At 42.2% G+C, this 19,376-nt stretch overlaps 1 protein-coding gene across 2 annotated transcripts; it reads right to left on the bottom strand.

The window, feature by feature from the left end:
- Window positions 1–3,004: 3,004 nt before the first annotated feature.
- On the bottom strand, window positions 3,005–17,515 carry LOC124031620 (U1 small nuclear ribonucleoprotein C-like). 2 transcript variants are annotated; one of them, XM_046343091.1, is made up of 6 exons: window positions 17,407–17,515; window positions 4,929–4,971; window positions 4,716–4,824; window positions 4,196–4,285; window positions 3,955–4,065; window positions 3,005–3,628 (listed from the first exon to the last, which is right to left on the bottom strand). In XM_046343091.1, the coding sequence occupies exons 1-6, from the start codon at window positions 17,421–17,423 to the stop codon at window positions 3,519–3,521; spliced, it is 480 nt and encodes a 159-aa protein (XP_046199047.1). In that variant the 5' UTR covers window positions 17,424–17,515; the 3' UTR covers window positions 3,005–3,518. The 2 variants fall into 2 exon arrangements, with proteins under 2 accessions (XP_046199047.1, XP_046199048.1); XM_046343092.1 differs by lacking the exon at window positions 17,407–17,515 and adding an exon at window positions 16,782–16,917.
- Window positions 17,516–19,376: the final 1,861 nt, after the last annotated feature.

Below are 19,376 nucleotides of genomic sequence, written 5' to 3'. Positions count from 1 at the left end.
CCATGAGCGGTTTCCTTCCTCTCCGGCAACTGAGTTAGCAAGGACACCTGTATCGTTGTAGTGACTGGGTGCATTGATACACCATCCAAAGTGTAATTAATAACTTCATCATGCTTCAAGGGATATTCAATGTTATGTCAAACCTTACAGATAATTGTATGTGCAGAATACAGAGATGAGGTAGTCATCCATTCAAATTATTTACTTTTGAACTTATTTTGGCTTGCTATAACAAAGGAGTTGAATACTTATTGACTCAAGACATTTCAGCTTTTCATTTTTTATGAATTTACAAAGATTTCAAAAAACATAATTGCACTTGTTGGCCAATGACCAAAAATCGCAATGTAAATCCATTTTAAATTCAGGCTATGACAACAAAAATGTGGAAAAAGTCAAGGTGTGTGAATATTTTCTGAAGGCACTGTTATAATAGCCAACCCCTCGCAGATAGTCTACAGTGCAGGTATAGCTGATGAGACTCACAACGATATCCAGAAGCCTCTGTAGATGAAGGGGAGATTTCTCCCTGCCCCAAATATCCTAACAGCCGCTGCTGTTCTAATCGCTCAGTGAGAAACGCATTTAACAGGCAGGCAGCTTTTCTCAGCCAGTCGAAATCATTCATCAGTGTAAATGTTATGGATATATATAAATAAACATCAATAGAAAACAGGTAGAATTAAATTTAGTGCAGCTAGTTTGCAGTCTTTCCAGCTCCAGTTTGGACATTTTCAGATAAATAACGTTAATCTATTCATCCACAGAATCAACCATATTCATTACATTTCTGCTCCCAAATGCAAATAAACTGATCTATATCCACAGTCTAGTTATCGCAACCTGCTGTGCAGTATGACTGATTCAGAGTGAATAATTATTTCAGCTTGATGACCAAAACTAATATGTCATTAAACTCCAACAAGTAGTCTATTTAGGCCACTGAATATTATAATAGCCAAGTTCATTATGCATAAAATAAAGTTAATGAAAAACAAACCTAGATGATTGAAGTGTTATGTCTACGCCATGGTCTCATGTGGTACCGCCAACAAAAAAAACTAGCCTCCGCAGTGACAGTGGGATAATCTCATTTTGATTTAATTGATTCCTCACATCCTCTTGCCTCCTTCTCAAAACCCATCGGATGAAAGTATAGAGGGGATGGACCTCAGACCTTTTCATCCAATGGGTGAAGGGGAGGTGAGGGGAGGTGAGGAATGAAGGATATGCAATTGAAATTCTACCAGTAAATATTAGGTGGCTATGCATCCCTGCCAGAGCAGAGAGAATACCTTGTTAAAATTCTTGAACATTTTTTGATATTGGCCTAAATAGCCTACTGTCGGAGGATAATGACATACACGACAAGACCAATATGTGGACACCTGCTCATCGAACATCTCATTCCAAAATCATGGGCATTAATATGGAGTTGATCCCCCCCTTTTGCTGCTATAACAGCTTCCACTCTTCTGCGAAGGCTTTCTACTAGATGTTGGAACATTGCTGCGGAGACTTGCATCCATTCAGCCACAACAATATTGGTGAGGTTGGGCGATTAGACCTTACTCCCAGTCGGCGTTCCAATTAATTCCAAAAGGTGTTTGATTGGTTTGAGGTCAGGGCTCTGTGCAGGTCAGTCAAGTTCTTCCACACCGATCACAACAAAGTATTTCTGTATGGACTTCGCTTTGTGCACAGAGGCATTGTCATGCTGAAACAGTAAAGTTGAAAGCACAGAATCGTCTAGAATGTCAATGTATGCTGTAGTGTTAAGATTTCCCTTCACTGGAATGAAGGGACTAAGAACGAACCATGAAAAACAGCCCCAGACCATTATTCCTCCTCCACCAAACTTTACAATTGGAACTATACATTTGGGCAGGTAGCATTTTCCTGGCAGCCGCCAAACCCAGATTTGTCCGTCTGACTCCAAGATGGTGAAGCGTGATTAAGCTCTCCAGAGAACGAGTTTTCACTGCTCCAGAGTCCAATGGCGGCGAGCTTTACACCCCTCCAGCAAATGATTGCCATTGCACATGGTGAACTTAGGCTTGAGTGTGGCTGTTCGGCCATAGAAACCCATTTCATAAAGCTCATAGAGCCAGCTTGGAACTCAGTAGCGAGTGTTGCAACAGAGGACAGACGCGCTTCAGCACTCGGCTGTCCCATTCTGTGAGCTTGTGTGACCTACCATTTTGCTGCTGAGCCGTTGTTGCTCCTAGAAGTCCACTTCACAATAACAGCCCTTTTCAGTTGACCAGGGCAGCTTTAACAGGGCAGAAATTTGACAAACTGACTTGTTGAAAAGGTGGCATCCACTATGAATGTCAGAGTTCTTCAGTATGGGCCATTCTACTGCCAATGTTTGTCTATGGAGATTGCATGGCTGTGTGTTCAATGTTATACACCTGTTAGCAACGAGTGTGGCTGAAATAGCCAAATCCACTCATTTGAAGGGTTGTCCACATACCTTTGGCAATGTAGTGTATTTGGCAAATTCTTCAAGGAGAAAAGCCTTATGCATATGATGAGTCATGCAGGAAAGAAAACATTTACATGCCCTACGTAACAAAGGCTTTGTTGCGGTAGGTACTTTAAAAAGAACACACCTGAGACTTCACACAGGCAAGGACACGTTTGTGGAAGATGCTTCAAACTGAAAGGAGCCCTGACGGAGCACATGCAGCTACACACTGGGGAGAAACCATTTAGCTACAATGATTGTGGCAAATACTTCAGTCGGACAAATTCCCTTACAAACCACATGCAGCATACTGACAAGAAAAATGATATACAAGTGACCTGCGGAGAAAAAGAGTCAGTCTGAAAAGTAGACTTTTTTCTCTAGAAAACACTCAAGTGTCATATAGTTGAATAAAGCAGAGGTAAATTGAATAAAGTTCACAGACCATTTTCTAAACAGGAGCCCTTGTTCATTTTATGAAGGTAGAAGCCTCATAAATCTATTATTAACAAAAAAAATGATTGAAGACCAACATACACTTTCAAGTCTACTCATTTTATTTATTTCAAAAATAAAAAAGACTGTGGGCCCATAAAATAATCATATTTTACTTTGAAAAACAAATTACGTGATGAGGCATTTACATCAGCACAGTGACAAAATAATACCTGCTCTTTCTGACATGCATGTGCTTCTGTGCAACTGGTGCCACGTTAAACCTCCACAGCTGTATTCTTATTAGAGCAGCAGGGGGAAACAGAAACCTACTTGTGTAAACAATACAACTATGCATCAAAACAAAACTATGACCTATACACTGAACACAAAAAAAGAAGAAGTTTTGGTTATGTGAAAACACAATAAATAGCCTGTCAAAATGGTTTTGTGGTGATAAAGAGGGATGATGTGGAACTCTACCAAATGGGTTTTACGGTGGAGACAATAGGTGGCCATTTCAAAAAACCCAAACAATGCATTTGGTGCAGTGTCCTCCAAAGATCATGTATATGGCAGTGTAGAACACAGGAGCGCCTCTTGATTTTGGGTCTCATCTGTCCGGCCGGATCATACCCGGTCTGATAAGCATCATTGGCCGATGGTGGCGCATCATATGTGGGCCAGGCATCATCTGCATGTGGCCCATTGGTGGTCGCATACCTGGACATACAGGACAGCAAACATATCTGATTTTACTTGGTTTTCACATTGTACCCTAATCATGGTCCAGTATACATGTCCCTTATGGAGTATTATGAATACATCACATCAAATCTTGGTGAAAAATATATCTCAAAGCTATGACTTTGACCAGGCATGAACTGTTCTTGTTCAGTGAAGATTTGTGAGCAGCAGCAGATACATTTTGGGTGAGAACTTGCAGATCTTTAATTCAATGCCCACCAAAAATATTTTTTTAGACACACTCACACACACATTGTTTACATCAACAATACATGATGTAGGTGTTGGGGCAATAATCTCACCTCCAGGCATCATTCCATGTGGTGGGGGCCCCATCATTTGCATCATATGAGGACCATGTCCACCCATAGGGGGCCCGGGCACTGGTAGCATGCCTGGGCGTGGAGGGCCACCTGGGGTTCAGAAATGACAATTTAAAGCTCAGTCCCCAACACACCAAGTTATCAGTATCTTATTAAAAAATATAAATCATCCTCAAAATGCTAGACTAGCACTGATGTGGTTGGTCCACAGTCTACATACCGATGTTTGGAGGAGGGAGCATGGCTCCGCCTGGGGGAGGGGCTCCAGGGAATGGGGTAGGAGGGATCTTACCAGACTGGAAGGCAGCCGCTGAGGAGGAAAACACAAGGCAACATGTTAACCTATTGTAGAGTTTACAGTCGCTGGACCAGGGCGCTATCCCTGAATTCACTACGTCGGTGTCCGACGTGGGATGGCACCCATGAGGCCATCGGAGATGCACGTGTTCACGTGAGGGACTTCGTATAGAGAAGCATGGGGACACGCAAGGGGGTAGTGTAGCGACCTTAAAAGATGTTCGGATCTCTTGGAGTAACGGCTAAGGTGTTGGGTTGACAGTCGCTGGACCCGAGTTCGAATCCAGGTCAGTGCTACCCCCGAATTCGAACGCTACACGCTTATTATGCAAGTATGGGTGTGTGGGGCCTGTGTATGTTTTGTATCTGCACAAACTGTTGCTTATAAACGAAACCGCATAGAATCGGCTGAATGTTTAGCTACCCCCTTCATATCTGCTTACTTGTTTTATCGATGAGGCTCTGTGCCTGCTCCTCCATCCATTTCTGGTAGTAGTCTTTCACATTCTCTTTATGCTTTCGTCCACTACAGTGAGTCTTTCTCACCGATGGCTGTAAAAATATATAATGTTCAATTTAATGTTAATACAGGGTGCAATTTATGATGTGCTCGCTATTGTTAAAGGGTGCAGAGACTGAAAATTAGTCTGGCTTACCGAGTCATGTGTAAGGTACGTATCACAGTAGTCACAATAAAATCTGGGGGATACAAAAAAGCAAGTTAACCAATTCACTGAAGAAAAAAAATGGAAAAAAAAAACTTTAGCTGGGCCATGGACCAGAACAAACTAGCTTGGAGCAGTGCCCTATACGTTTTACTATGCAAATAGAATGCTCTGGCTGGGAGAGTGAAGAAGATGCTAGCTAGTAGCTCTCGAAAACCCTTCTTAGTATGTAGGGTTTTCAGCAGGTACATTTCTCTACAGTTGGCTCCATGGGGGAAATTCCGACCCAAGTTAAGCGCACACGAATGGACTGTAATTCCCCTTTATGCTCTTCTCTCTCTTTGTATTCTAACCTTGAACTTATGCTATTCACCAGCTGTTAGTTTGGGGTGGATGTCAGCGAAATTAAGGTGTGGCAGGGGTGTGTATTTTTTGTTTGTTTTTTTTCCTCCCCAATTTCGTGATATCCAATTGAAAGTTAGTCTTGCCCCATCACTGCAACTCTAGTACAAACTTGGGAGAGGCGAAGGGCGAGAGCCGTGCGTCTTCCGAAACATGACCCCGCTAAGCCGCACTGCTTCTTGGCACAATGCTCGTTTAACCCGGAAGCCAGCTGCACTAAAATGTCAGAGGAAACACCGTACACCTGGCGACCGTGTCAGCGTGCACTCCGCCTGGCCCGCCACAGGAGTCCATAGAGCATGACGGGACAAGGACAACCCGGCCGGCCAAACCGGTTAGTTGAGGTAATATGTACATGTAGGTAGAGTTATTAAAGTGACTATGCATAGATGATAACAACAGAGTATCAGCGGTATAAAAAAAAGGGGGGCAATGCAAATAGTCTAGGTAGCCAGAAGCTGTTTAGAAGCCTCTTGGACCTAGACTTGACACTCCGGTACCACTTGCAGTGCGGTAGCAGAGAGACTGGTCTATGACTAGGGTGGCTGGAGTCCAACCAATTTTTAGGGCCTTCCTCTGACACTGCCTGGTATAGAGGAACTTGAAGCACTTAACCTGCTCCACTACAATGTAATCCACAATCATCTCCTTTGTCTTGATCACGTTGAGGGAGAGGTTCTTGTCCTGGCACCACACGGCCAAGTCTTTGACCTCCTCCCTATAGGCTGTATCGTCGTTGATCAGGCCTACCACTGTTGTGTCATCGGCAAACTTAATGATGGTGTTGGAGTTGTGCCTGGCCGTGCAGTCATGAGTGAACAGGGAATACAGGAGGGGATTGAGCACGTACCCCTGAGGGGCCTCCGTGTTGTTACCTACCCTGACCACCTGGGGGCAGCCCATCAGGAAGTCCAGGATCCAGTTGCAGAGGGAGGTGTTTAGTCCCAAAGTCCTTAGCTTAGTGATGAGCTTTGGCAATATGGTGTTGAACACTGAGCCGTAGTCAGTGGGAAAGGGCAGTGTGGAGTGCAATAGAGATTGCATCATCTGTGGATCTGTTGGGGTGGTGTGCAAATTGGAGTGGGTCTAGGGTTTCTGGGATAATGGTGTTGATGTGAGCCATGACCAGCCTTTCAAAGTACTTCATGGCTACAGAAGGAGGTAATTCAGGCAGGTTACCTTAGTGTTCTTGGGAACAGGGACTATGGTGGTCTGCTTAAAACATGTTGATATTATAGACTCGGACAGGGAGAGATTGAAAATGTCAGTGAAGACACTTGCCAGTTGGTCAGCGCATGCTCGCAGTACACGTCCTGGTAATCTGTCTGGCCCTGCGGCCTTGTGAATGTTGACCTGATTAAAGGTCTTAATCACATCGGCTGCTGAGAGCGTGCTCACACAGTCTTCCGGAACAGCTGGTGCTCTCATGCATGTTTTAGTGTTATTTGCCTCGAAGCGAGCATAGAAGTCACTGGGCAGCTCTCGGCTGTGGTTCCCTTTGTAGTCTGTAATGGTTTGCAAGCCCTGCCACATCCGATGAGCGTCAGAGCCCGTGTTGTACGATTCGATCTTAGTCCTGTATTGATGCTTTGCCTGTTTAATGGGTCGTCCGAGGGTACAGCGGGATTTCTTATAAGCTTCCGGGTAAGAGTCCCGCTCCTTGAAAGCATTAGCTCTAGTCTTTAGCTTAGTGCGGATGCTGCCTGTAATCCATGGCTTCTGGTTGGGGTATGTACCTACGGTCAACTGTGGGGAAAACGTCATTGATGCACTCATTGATGAAGCCAATGACTGATGTGTTGTACTCCTCAATACCACCGGAGGAATCCCGGAACATTATCCAGTCTGTGCTTGTAAAACAGTCCTGTAGCTTAGCATCCGCTTCATCTCACCACTTTTTTTTATTGATCCGAGTCAATGGTGCTTGCTTAAATCAGGAGGATAGAATTATGGTCAGATTTGCAAAATGGAGGGCGAGGGAGAGCTTTGTATACATCTCTGTGTGTGGATTAAAGGTGTTCCAGAGTTTTTTCACCCTCTGGTTGCACATGTAACATGCTGATAGAAATGAGGTAAAACTCATTTCAGTTTCCCTGTATTAAAGTCCCCGACCACTGGGATTGCCACCTCTGGATGAGCATTTTCATGTTTGCTTATGGCGGAATACAGCTCATTCAGTGCGGTCTTAGTGCCAGCATCAGTCTGTTGCGGTATATAGACCGCTACGAAAAATACAGATGAAACTCTAAGTAGATAGTGTGGTCTACAGCTTATCATGAGATGCTCTACCTCGAGGCAAACCCTCGAGACTTCCTTAGATATCGTGTACCAGCTGTTATTTAGAAAAATACATAGTCCACTGCTCCTTTTCTTAACAGACACCGCTGTTCTGTCCCGCCGATACAGCTTATAACCAGCCAGCATGAAGCATTAGATATTACAGTTTTGAATATCCCGTTGGTAGTTTAATCTTCCGCGTACGTCATCGATTTTCTTTCCAAAGATTGCATGTTTGCTAGTAGAATGGAAGGAAGTGGGGGTTTATTATCGCAGTCCTGATGTTCAGAAGTTATTTTTGGTCATGAGAGGCGGTAGCAGAAACATTATGTACAAAATAACTTACAAACAAAGCAAAGAAATGAACATAAACCACAGTTAGGAATACATAAAAAGGTCAGCCTTGTTCTCCGGGCGCCATCTTATATATAGTTCATAGTTTTGATGTCTTCACTATTATTCTACAATGTAGAAACTAGTAAAATTAAAGAAAATCCCTGGAATGAGTAGGTATGTCCAAACTTTTGACTGGTACTGTATATATTGTTTTTGGGGAGGGGGTTGCCTGTTTTGCATGTTATTTTGGCATTAATATGTGTTACATAGGTTTAGTTTGTTGTAAAATCATTGAGTTAATAAACCCACATTCAAACATGGTTTCTTTTTTGCTTTCTTGAGTAAGGCAGCTCCAAAATGCAAGTGTTTCAACCTAGCTCTGTGCATTCTGTGGTGGTGGGGCAGCCAGCGGGAAAAAAACGGAGCACAGGGGTTGGTAATGTTCTCCATTTGCGCCGTGATAGGCTCAGTGTTCTGTCACTCATGGGGACACTATGCCACCACCAAATCAAAGGGTAGAACTCACAAAATCAAGCCCCTTGAGTGCCGCCAGAGAGTGATATTAGAAGTGCCCACCCAAAAAGGCTCAAGGTCATTGGCCACAGATAACTTTTTGTAAAATCACGCTATACGTACAGAAGTTTGATTGGACTGATCAGGTCAACATCATACATTCAAAATCTCAGCTAGCAGTTATTATCATGAATCAGGTCGACAATCTACTGCCAAATCCTTTTTCATCCTTGTCATATGAAGAGAAATGATAGATAAAACGTATCGGTGCTCATCGACCATAAACATTACACAACAATTTGAAAATCGCAAATTCAACAATGAGTGGTTTGGAAGGAATCAGTGGCTACCTGCAAGCATTGCAAAGCAATCATTACCCTGCTATTCAGTAGAGTGGGTGTGTGGTCTCAAGTCTGGGTTTAAGGGTATTTTTTCCAAGCTTAAAAGGATAAACATTCAACATTGGCCATCCTGTCAATCCAGCATGACTTCTGACGTGCTCAAAACAACAGGAAACTCAGAAATGGGAAATCTGGCTTGAGTGAGTTCAAGACAACTGGGAATTCTGGAAAAAAACGAGCTCTGACTAGGAAAATACAATTTCAAGTTGGATGAACATTCAAAACGTAAGTCGGGAACTCAGGCCTCTTTCTAGAGCTCCGACTTGAAGATCACTGACGTCATCATGAGTCGACCTTGTTTGTTCAACAAAAAGATCTGCAAACAAGCAAACACCGGCCATGAACGATGTGTTTACAATACGCCGTTGGTAATAAAGCATTTTTTGTACCACCGCAACTTCTGGGGTAGCTTTAGCTTGGTGCCTAGCTAGCCTCAATATAACCAGCCTGAAAACAATGACCAATAGAAACTGCAGTCATTTTCATTATTCTTAGCAATGATTTAGGAATCCTTGAGAATAAGTATTAGCTAGGCAGCCACTTGTTGTTTGCCTATTGAAATTGAACTTAGCTAGCTACGTAACCCTGTTGCCCAAAGCGAAGGTTATAAGCAGCCAGCTAGCTTCATCTGGCTAGTGAGGCTTGCCCGGACCGGGTTATGTGTTGTGAAGCTAGCCACAATAAGGATTAGGCACAATAGTGGAATTTGCGGTTAGCCTTCAAAATAAAAGTACCTTTGAAAGTGATGCAGAAGGTTACAATGTATGGTATTATGCCTTATTTAGACTAGATAATGACAAACAAGGTTGGAATGTGAAGCAATGAAATGAGGTATCAGTCTACTCGGTGCTACCCACAGAACACAACTCTGAAGAATTCACGCAAATATTAGCGTTGTAGCTCTCACACTGTGACTGTGTGAAATCACCTCCCCAGCCATGCTATTGTGTGTATTGACATTCATTCATGTTGCACTGTACAACTTTACCTAAGGATTGAGGATCAATGAAATGGGGTATCAGTCTACTCAATACCCAAGATATTTTTTCCCAACGTCCTCCTCAGTTATCAGACTCCAAAACATCCATGCAGTATTGTTTTTCCTCAAGAATAGTGTTCAATACACATAGGTTAACAATAAACGTGGCTCAATTCACAGTTGTTTCAGAGTCCCGCAATTAGAGCTACGATGCTAATGTTCTCTGGGTGTCACTGAGTAGAAAGACAACATTCCAATCTCGTTTAGCATGATCTATTCAATCAATTCTACAATTTGTATTAATTTGCATCACTGTCAATGATATACTTTTATTTTGAAAGCTAACCGCAAAGTCCACTATTGCGGCTAATCCTTATTGTGGCTAGCTTCACATAGATGGGTCCAACCAACATTAATCAAATAAGAACTGTCTTATAAATTAGGTTTATTTTGCTATGTTTTTGGGGAAGAACATTGTTTGCATCCATGAGCTAGCTAGCTTTTTTAAATGACCAGCACTGTAGGTGCACGAGACAACTTTACCAGCATCATAGCATACGTATCAATGAATCGTTGCGAAATATGAAATACGAGTGATAGTATAATCAATGTGTAATAACGACATAAATGTATAAACTTATTAAATTATTATTTGATGTGCTGTCATGTCAGGTCCTGATTGGTCAACAAGCTTATTTGACACGTCAAATAGTGTTATTTGACACATGAAATAATGTTTTGACATGCATCTTTTTTGACACGCAAAGACCCAAACAGCGTTCCATAGAAATCCTGGTTGAGAATGAAACGACTGCACAAATGAACAACGAAACAGCACAGCAAGTGAGTAAAAGAAATAGGTTTTGATGATGTTTTACTGGTAACGTGGACATACGTAAATGCCAACAAAATTACTTTTTAGCTGTTGATGTCTCACCCATTGTTGTCTTAGCTAGCTCTCCAAATCAACACCTGTGATTGCTTTATGCCTCGCTGTATGTCTCTCTCATATGTCACTATGCCTTGAATACTGTTGTTTAGGTTAGTTATCATTGTTTTAGTTTACAATGGAGCCCCTAGTTTCACTCATTAGACCTCTGATACCTCCTTTGTCCCACCTCCCACACATGTGGTGACCTCACCCATTATAACCAGCTTATCCAGAGATACAACCTACCTTATCATCACTCAGTGCCTGGGCTTACCTCCGCTGTACCCGCACCCCACCATACCCCTGTCTGTACATTATGCCCTAAATCTATTCTACCACGCCTAGAAATCTGCTCCTTTTATTCTGTCCCCAACGCTCTAGGCGACCAGTTTTTATAGCCTTTAGCCGTACCCTCATCCTACTCCTCCTCTGTTCCTTGGGTGATGTGGAGGTAAACCCAGGCCATGCGTGTCACCAGGCACCCTCATTTGTTGACTGTGATCGAAAAAACCTTGGTTTCAAGCATGTCAACATCAGAAGCCTCCTCCCTAAGTTTGTTTTACTCACTGCTTTAGCACACTCCCCCAACCCTGATGAACTTGCCGTGTCTGAATCCTGGCTTAGGAAGGCAACCAACAATTCTGAGATTTCCTACCCAGCTACAACATTTTCTGTCAAGATAGAACTGCCAAAGGGGTTGCAATCTACCACAGAGATAGCCTGCAAAGTTCTGTCATACTTTCCAGGTCTATACCCAAACAGTTTGAACTACAAATTTAAAAAATGTACCTCTCCAGAAATAAGTCTCTCACTGTTTCCGCCTGGTATCGACCCCCCTCCGCTCCCAGCTGTGCCCTGGACACCATTTGTGAATTGATCACCCCCCATCTAGCTTCAGAGTTTGTTCTGTTAGGTGACCTAAACTGGGATATGCTTAACACCCCGGCAGTCCTACAATCTAAGCTAGATGCCCTCAATCTCACACAAATCATCAAGGAACCCACCAGGTACTAAATCCGTAAACATTGGCACCCTCAGACATTATCCTGACCAACTTGCCCTCACTGTCTCATTGCCTGTATCCACTATGGGCCTGCGGTCAAACGACCACCCCTCATCACTGTCAAACGCTCCCTAAAACACTTCAGTGAGCACTTTTCCTCACCATCTTAGATAAGCATGCTCTGTTCAAAAAATGCAGAACCAAGAAGAGATATAGCCCTTGGTTCACTCAAAACCTGACTGCCCTTGACCAGCACAAAAAACATCCTGTGGCAGACTGCAATAGCATCGAATAGTCCCCACGATATGCACCTGTTCAGGGAAGTCAGGAACTAATACACGCAGTCAGTCAGGAAAGCAAAGCCTAGCTTTTTCAAGCAGAAATTCGCATCCTGTAGCTCCAACACCAAAAAGCTTGGGACACTGTAAAGTCCATGGAGAAGCTGCCCACTGCACTGAGCCTAGGTAACACGGTCATCACTGACAAATCCATGATAAAAGAAAATTTCAATAAGCATTTCTCAACGGCTGGCCATGCCTTCCTCCTGGCTACTCCAACCCCGGCCAACAGCTCTGCCTCCCCCGCAGCTACTCGCACATGTCTCCCCAGCTTCTCCTTCGCCCAAATCCAGACAGCAGATGTTCTGAAAGAGCTGCAAAACCTGGACCCGTACAAATCAGCTGGGCTAGACAATCTGGACCCTCTCTTTCTAAAACTATCCGCCGCCAATGTTGCAACCCCTATTATCAACCTGTTTAACCTCTTTAGTATCGTCTGAGATCCATAAAGATTGGAAAGCTGCTGCGGTCCTCCCCCTCTTCAAAGGGAGTGACACCCTAGACCCAAACTGTTACAGACCTATATCCAGCCTGCCCTGCCTATCTAAAGTCTTCGAAAGCCAAGTTAATAAACAGATCACTGACCATTTCGAATCCCACCGTACCTTCTCCGCTGTGCAATCCGGCTTCCGAGCCGGTCACGGGTGCACCTCAGCCACGCTCAAGGTACTAAACGATATAATAACCGCCATCGATAAAAGACAGTACTGTGCAGCCGTCTTCATCGACCTGGCCAAGGCTTTCGACTCTGTCAATCACCGTATTCTTATTGGCAGACTCAATAGCCTTGGTTTTTCTAATGACTGCCTCGCCTGGTTCACCAACTACTTTGCAGGCAGAGTTCAGTGTGTCAAAATCGGAGGGCATGTTGTCCGGACCTCTGGCAGTCTCTATGGGGGTACCACAGGGTTCAATTCTCGGGCCGAATCTTTTCTCTGTATATATCAATGTCGCCGCTCTTGCTGTGGGCGATTCCCTGATCCACCTCTACGCAGATGACACCATTCTGTATACTTCTGGCCCTTCCTTGGACACTGTGCTAACTAACCTCCAAACGAGCTTCAATGCCATACAACAATCCTTCCGCACCCGCCCGCCTAGCATCACCACCTGGACGGTTCCGACCTAGAATATGTGGACAACTAGAAATACCTAGGTGTCTGGCTAGACTGTAAACTCTCCTTCCAGACTCATATTAAACATCTCCAATCCAAAATCAAATCTAGAATTGGCTTCTATTTCTCAACAAAGCCTCCTTCACTCACGCCGCCAAATTTACCCTAGTAAAACTGGCTATCCTACCGATCCTCGACTTTGGCGATGTCATCGACAAAATAGCTTCCAACACTCTACTCAGCAAACTGGATGCAGTCTATCACAGTGCCATCCGTTTTGTTACCAAATAACCTTATACCATCCACCACTGCGACCTGTATGTTCTAGTTGGCTGGCCCTCGCTACATATTCCTCGCCAGACCCACTGACTCCAGGTCATCTATAAGGCTATGCTAGATAAAGCTCTGCCTTATCTCAGTTCACTGGTCACGATAACAACATCCACCCGTAGCACACGTTCCAGCAGGTATATCGCACTGATCATCCCCAAAGCCAACATCTAATTTGGCCGCTTTTCCGTCCAGTTCTCCGCTGCCAGTGACTGGAACGAATTGCAAAAAACAATATTAATAATAAAAAAAAAAAAATCACTGAAATTGGAGACTTATTTCCCTCATCAACTTTAAACATCAACTATCTGAGCAGCTAACCGATCGCTGCAGCTGTACATAGTAGAGGTCGACCGATTAATCGGAATGGACGATTAATTAGGCCCGATTACAAGTTTTCATAACAATCGGAAATCTGTATTTTTGGGCGCCAATTTCCGATTTTTATACCTTTATTTAACTAGGCAAGTCAATTAAAAACACATTCTTATTTTCAATGACGGCCTAGGAACGGTGGGTTAACTGCCTTGTTCAGGGGCAGAACGACAGATTTTCACCTTTTCAGCTCAGGGGATCTCGTCCAACGCTCTAACCATTACACGCCACGAGGAGCCTGCCTGTTACGCGAATGCAATAGAATGCAATCTTATAAAAATCAATCAATCATAATCACTAGTTATAACTACTAATCCAGTTTAGCAGGCAATAATAACCAGGTGAAGTCGTGTAATTTATCTTGCGTTCATTGCATGCAGAGTGAGGGTATATGCAACAGTTTGGGCTGCCTGGCTCATTGCAAACTAATTTTCCAGAATTCTACATAAATATGACATAACATTGAAGGTTGTGCAATGTACCAAGAATATTTAGACTTAGGGATGCCACCCGTTAGATAAAATACCGAACGGTTCCGTATTTCACTGAAATAATAAACGTTTTGTTTTCGAAATGATAGTTTCCGGATTCGACCATCTTAATGACCAAAGTCTCACATTTTTGTGTGTTATTACGTTATAATTAAGTCTGATTTGATAGAGCCGTCTGACTGAGCAGCAGCAGGCCCGCAATCATTCATTCAAACAGCACTTTCGTGCATTTTGCCAGCAGCTCTTCGCAAGCACAGCGCTGTTTATGACTTCAAGCCTATCAGCCTAATGGCTGGTGTAACCGATGTGAAATGGCTAGCTAGTTAGTTGGGTGTGCGCTAATACTGTTGTCACTCGCTTTGAGATTTGGAGTAGTTATTCCCTTTGCGCTGCAAGAGCCGCGGCTTTTGTGGAGCGATGGGTAACGCTGCTTCGAGTGTGGCTGTTGTTGATGTGTTCCTGGTTCGAGACCAGGTAGTGGCGAGGAGAGGGACGGAAGCTATGCTGTTACAATGACAATACTGTAGTGCCTATAAGAACATCCAATAGTCAAAGGTATACGAGAGAAATAGTCCAATAAATACTATATTAACTACAACCTAAAACCTCTTACCTTGGAATATTGAAGTCTCATGTTAAAAGGAACCACCAACTTTCATATGTTCTCATGTTCTGAGCAAGGAACTTAAACGTTAGCTTTTTTACATGGCACATATTGCATATTGGCACATATTGCATATTGGCACATTTTATTTTCTTCTCCAACACTTTGCTTTTGCAATATTTAAACCAATTGAACATGTTTCATTATTTATTTGAGGCTAAATTGATTTTATTGATGTATTATATTAAGTTAAAATAAGTGTTCATTCAGTATGGTTGTAATTGTAATTATTACAAAAGGATTAAAACATGTGTTTTTTTTGTTTATTTTTTTTAATCGCCCGGTTAATCGGTATCAGCTTTTTTGGTCCTCCAATAATCGGTATCGGCATTGAAAACTCATAATCGGTCGACCTCTAGTACATAGTCCATCTGTAAATAGCCCACCTAATCTACCTACCCCTATACTGTTTTTATTTTATGTACTTTTCGGCTCTTTTGCACACCAGTATCTCTACTTGCACATCATCATCTAGCTCATGTATCACTCCAGTGTTAATCTGCTAAATTTTAATTCTTCACTCCTATGGCCTATTTATTGCCTACCTCCTCATGCCTTTCGCACACACTGACTTTTTTTCCTACTGTGTCATTTACTTTTTATTGTGTTATTGGATTGTTTAATGTTTATGTGTAACTCTGTTGTTGTCTGTGTCACATTGCTTTGCTTTATCTTGGCCAGGTCGCAGTTGCAAATGAGAACTTGTTCTCAACTAGCCTATCTGATTAAATAAAGGTGAAATAAAAACATTTAAAACATGTTTTTTAAAGACAGTAAATGAGGCTAAATGACTTGTTTTACAGCCAGAAAAAGCTACGCTGATAGCCAGGTGTAGCAGTGGTAAGGTGTTGGGACAGCTTTATGTAGGCCCTAACAGATTGTGGGCAATCTCACTGTTATAGTGAAATTAATGCATTGTTTCGTGTTGTGTAGTGGCTTTGCTGGCATGTAATGCCCCACCAAGATTTACATGCTAAAATTGCCACTGGAAAAGACACGGGATCTCAGCCATAAGAAGTTAAGATTCACGGAAACATCCGAGGTGACACATTCGAAATTGGCACTTCAAGCCGAAATATATCATACTTTGCCTAAAATTATGACTTAGCTACATTGTCGTGCAACATCATGGGTAAGCTCTGGCCATCGTCTTTCAGGATGAAAAAGTGGATTTCTACTGGTGTGGGCGTTTAACCTTTTGTTTATTGAAAGTTATTCCTCGCTGATATGAAAGATGCATTCAGTACCCCAAGCGATGCGTTTTAACTTTCAGAACGAGTCGGGGATCTTTACAAAAAGATACTATCGTCAGGCGCTAAAGCAGTTAGCGTCTATGAATGGGTTAGCTAGCTAGTCTAGATAAAACATATTTCACATACACAATTTAACTTTAGTTAAGGCAAAGGAGATCATTACCACGATATGGCATAGCTAAATGAGAACAAATAGCTTAGTATCAAAACATCGAACTGGCTAGATGGGAATGAATAATGAGCTAAATGGAAACGCTAAAGGTCGTAATGCTAACGTTTACTATTGGGGGGCAGACACAAAATATACACAATCTCGATTTAAAAAGAATCGTTCCCAAACATAAGTTTTAAAACATTGAAACATGTAAATATTGCAGGTGACGCAGCGATAAAATACTTGGAAATAACACTTGAATTGAGGAATTTCGCAACTTACTTAGGCATATTTTTGTGTTCTTCACGAGACGCTCAGTGAGATCATTTCCTGTGTTGAGGGTTGCCAGGCCTTCGCAAATGTAAATTGGTCATAAGGCCTGAAATCTAGCAGCAATATTAGTTTCCACTTTTATCCAATAAACCCTTTCCCATAACGACCTCGAGGGAATTAAGAAATAATATAGACTTAATTTAATTTGGTTTTCATTAAAATAATAATTATTGAGAGCTTTGCAAGAGAAAATATAATTCCCCTTTATTAAACGAGCCAGAACATTTTCAATTTCACTTGTTCTGGCTGCTATGATTAAGCTGGTTGGTTCGAGCCCTGAATGCTGATTGGCTGACAGCCGTGGCATATCAGAACGTATACCACGGCTATGTCAAAACATGTATTTTTACTGCTTTAATTACGTTGGTAATATATTTTATGGAAAAGGGATTGGAAATAGGTGGCTCCATAATGACCAATCGAAGTAGCCTACCTACAACTGGCAAAAAGTTGTCACAAGGTGCTCTGTCTCCGTGACTCAGTGCCTGCTGCAAAACTCTCTCAACCAGTGCTCTCAACACACACATAGACACCCCTCCGGTCCTCCCCATCATTCATTCACTTATTCACTCACAGCCTGATAGTCAGCATCAGCAGGTCACAGTGATATTTTTTTTTAACATAAGAGAAATGCCATGGCGGCCGCGATGCAATTTAGAAATAGCCCAAACCTCGCAACCAATCAATACATTTTATAACCGGTGATATCGTTTTTCTTAGTAACCAATTTTAGAAAATGTGAACATGGCAACCCTGTCTGTGTTCCCACTCTCAATTGTTCGAAAATTCAAAGGTTGCCCATAAATAGTTCCGCCTAATAATTGTCATACTTTTTCTCATCACAAATTATGATTTCCCTGTGGAGAGTTGTTGATTAGTCTAATTAATTAATGCAATAAAGGACTTCTGATTATTTAATTGTGTTTTTCTTAGAACGACCCAGATTATTGTTTTGAAACCATCATTAGCTAAAGAAAAGCAAATTAAAATAACAATTCAAATAGCAACAGATGACCGATGACAAAAGTCTGTACCAAAGACAGTTTTAGAATTCATTTTAAGATTATTCTATTGGTTTTAAAACGATCCACGATTGTGCACCCCAAAACATGTCTGACATGCTTCAAATGCACTAGCCTTTTAACTATCCCAAAGCCTAGGACCAAGAGGCATGGAGAGGCAGCCTTCAGTTACTAATACCCAGCCTCTGGAATAGCCTGCCAGCAGAGTATGTGAGCAGAGCTGAGAGTGCCCAATTTGACTGGAGCGTTGGGCGAGACTTGAGCATCGGCCTTCTCATCTCGTCCAGTAGAACTCACTTGACGAGCTCAGGGCATGCATTTGTAGTCTACTTGTGTGCTGCTATAGCCCCTTGCTTTAGCTACTGTCATGGAGTTCCCTAAATATTTTCATAAAGAAGTTAGTAAAACACACAGGGGCTAAATTAAGGTGATTTACAAAAATGAGGACCAAGAGCAAGATAGGGAGTGTGGTGATGTAGTGTCCACAACTAAAGAATCATTGTGGAATCTGACAATACACTTGATGGTGTACTTACTATGTGAGCATGCTTTAAGAAAGGAAGGAGGTGGGTATATAACTGTGTCATTGTAACAAAGTATTTATAAATACAAAATCAGATCTCTTAAACGTTTAGTTCATTTTCATTCTATTATCTATACAATAGGCCATACTTGATTTTGGCACAATAGGCCTGGCATATTCCCACGTTCAAGGAGCTTTACGTTTTTATTGGGATGTTTTGCCTAAAAACCTTTAAGCCTATCGATATAAAAATAAAACAACTCTGCATCTCTGCCCAGCCTGGCAAGAGTGGCCAAAAGGGTGTTTACCATCCCCAGTGCCTCAGATATTCTCCGCTGCTGGCCGGCTCGCAGGCAGCAACGCGTGAGCCTGTAGCCAGACACTGGCCCGACTCATGTTTCTAAAAATGAATTCAAATTCACTAATAAGTATTTTTTTTGTTGACTTTGTATTTAATTCTAACTTAGTCACAGCCTATAAGTGCAATATATAGACTATAATCATATAATACAAGGAAATGTTATTTAAATGCGGAGCGCTATATATCTCTACCAGCCTATTGTGTCACATTTGCAAATGCTTCACAATGTATTTATTTGTATGCTAGCCTTGAAATAATATAAATAATATAGCCTATGTAGTAAATATTGCAGTTTTTATTTCCATTGTTTTTATATATTTTTTTCCTGTGAAGCACATTGTGTTGCATTCCATGTCTGAAATGTGCTGTATAAATAAAGCTTGATTTGACAGAAGAGTATGAAGATAGGCTCAAACCAAATATGTTTAGAACTAAACTAAGAGACCACAGCCTGTCGTTTCTAATGAGAATACATTAGTCATAGTGGGCAGAACAAGCAAGGAGGTGGGCAGAGACAAACACGAGCCAGTGAGATCCAATTAGTCTAGATCGTTCTTGCATATATCTGCATATTTCCGAGTGTGTAATAACTCAATTCGCATTTGCACTCCTAAACAACGCAATTTTTTGCAACTTTG

The sequence above is a fragment of the Oncorhynchus gorbuscha genome, linkage group LG03 (assembly GCF_021184085.1).
Source record: "Oncorhynchus gorbuscha isolate QuinsamMale2020 ecotype Even-year linkage group LG03, OgorEven_v1.0, whole genome shotgun sequence".
NCBI classification, from domain to species: Eukaryota; Metazoa; Chordata; class Actinopteri; order Salmoniformes; family Salmonidae; genus Oncorhynchus; species Oncorhynchus gorbuscha.
This window is presented reverse-complemented; position numbering and strand designations above follow the sequence as displayed.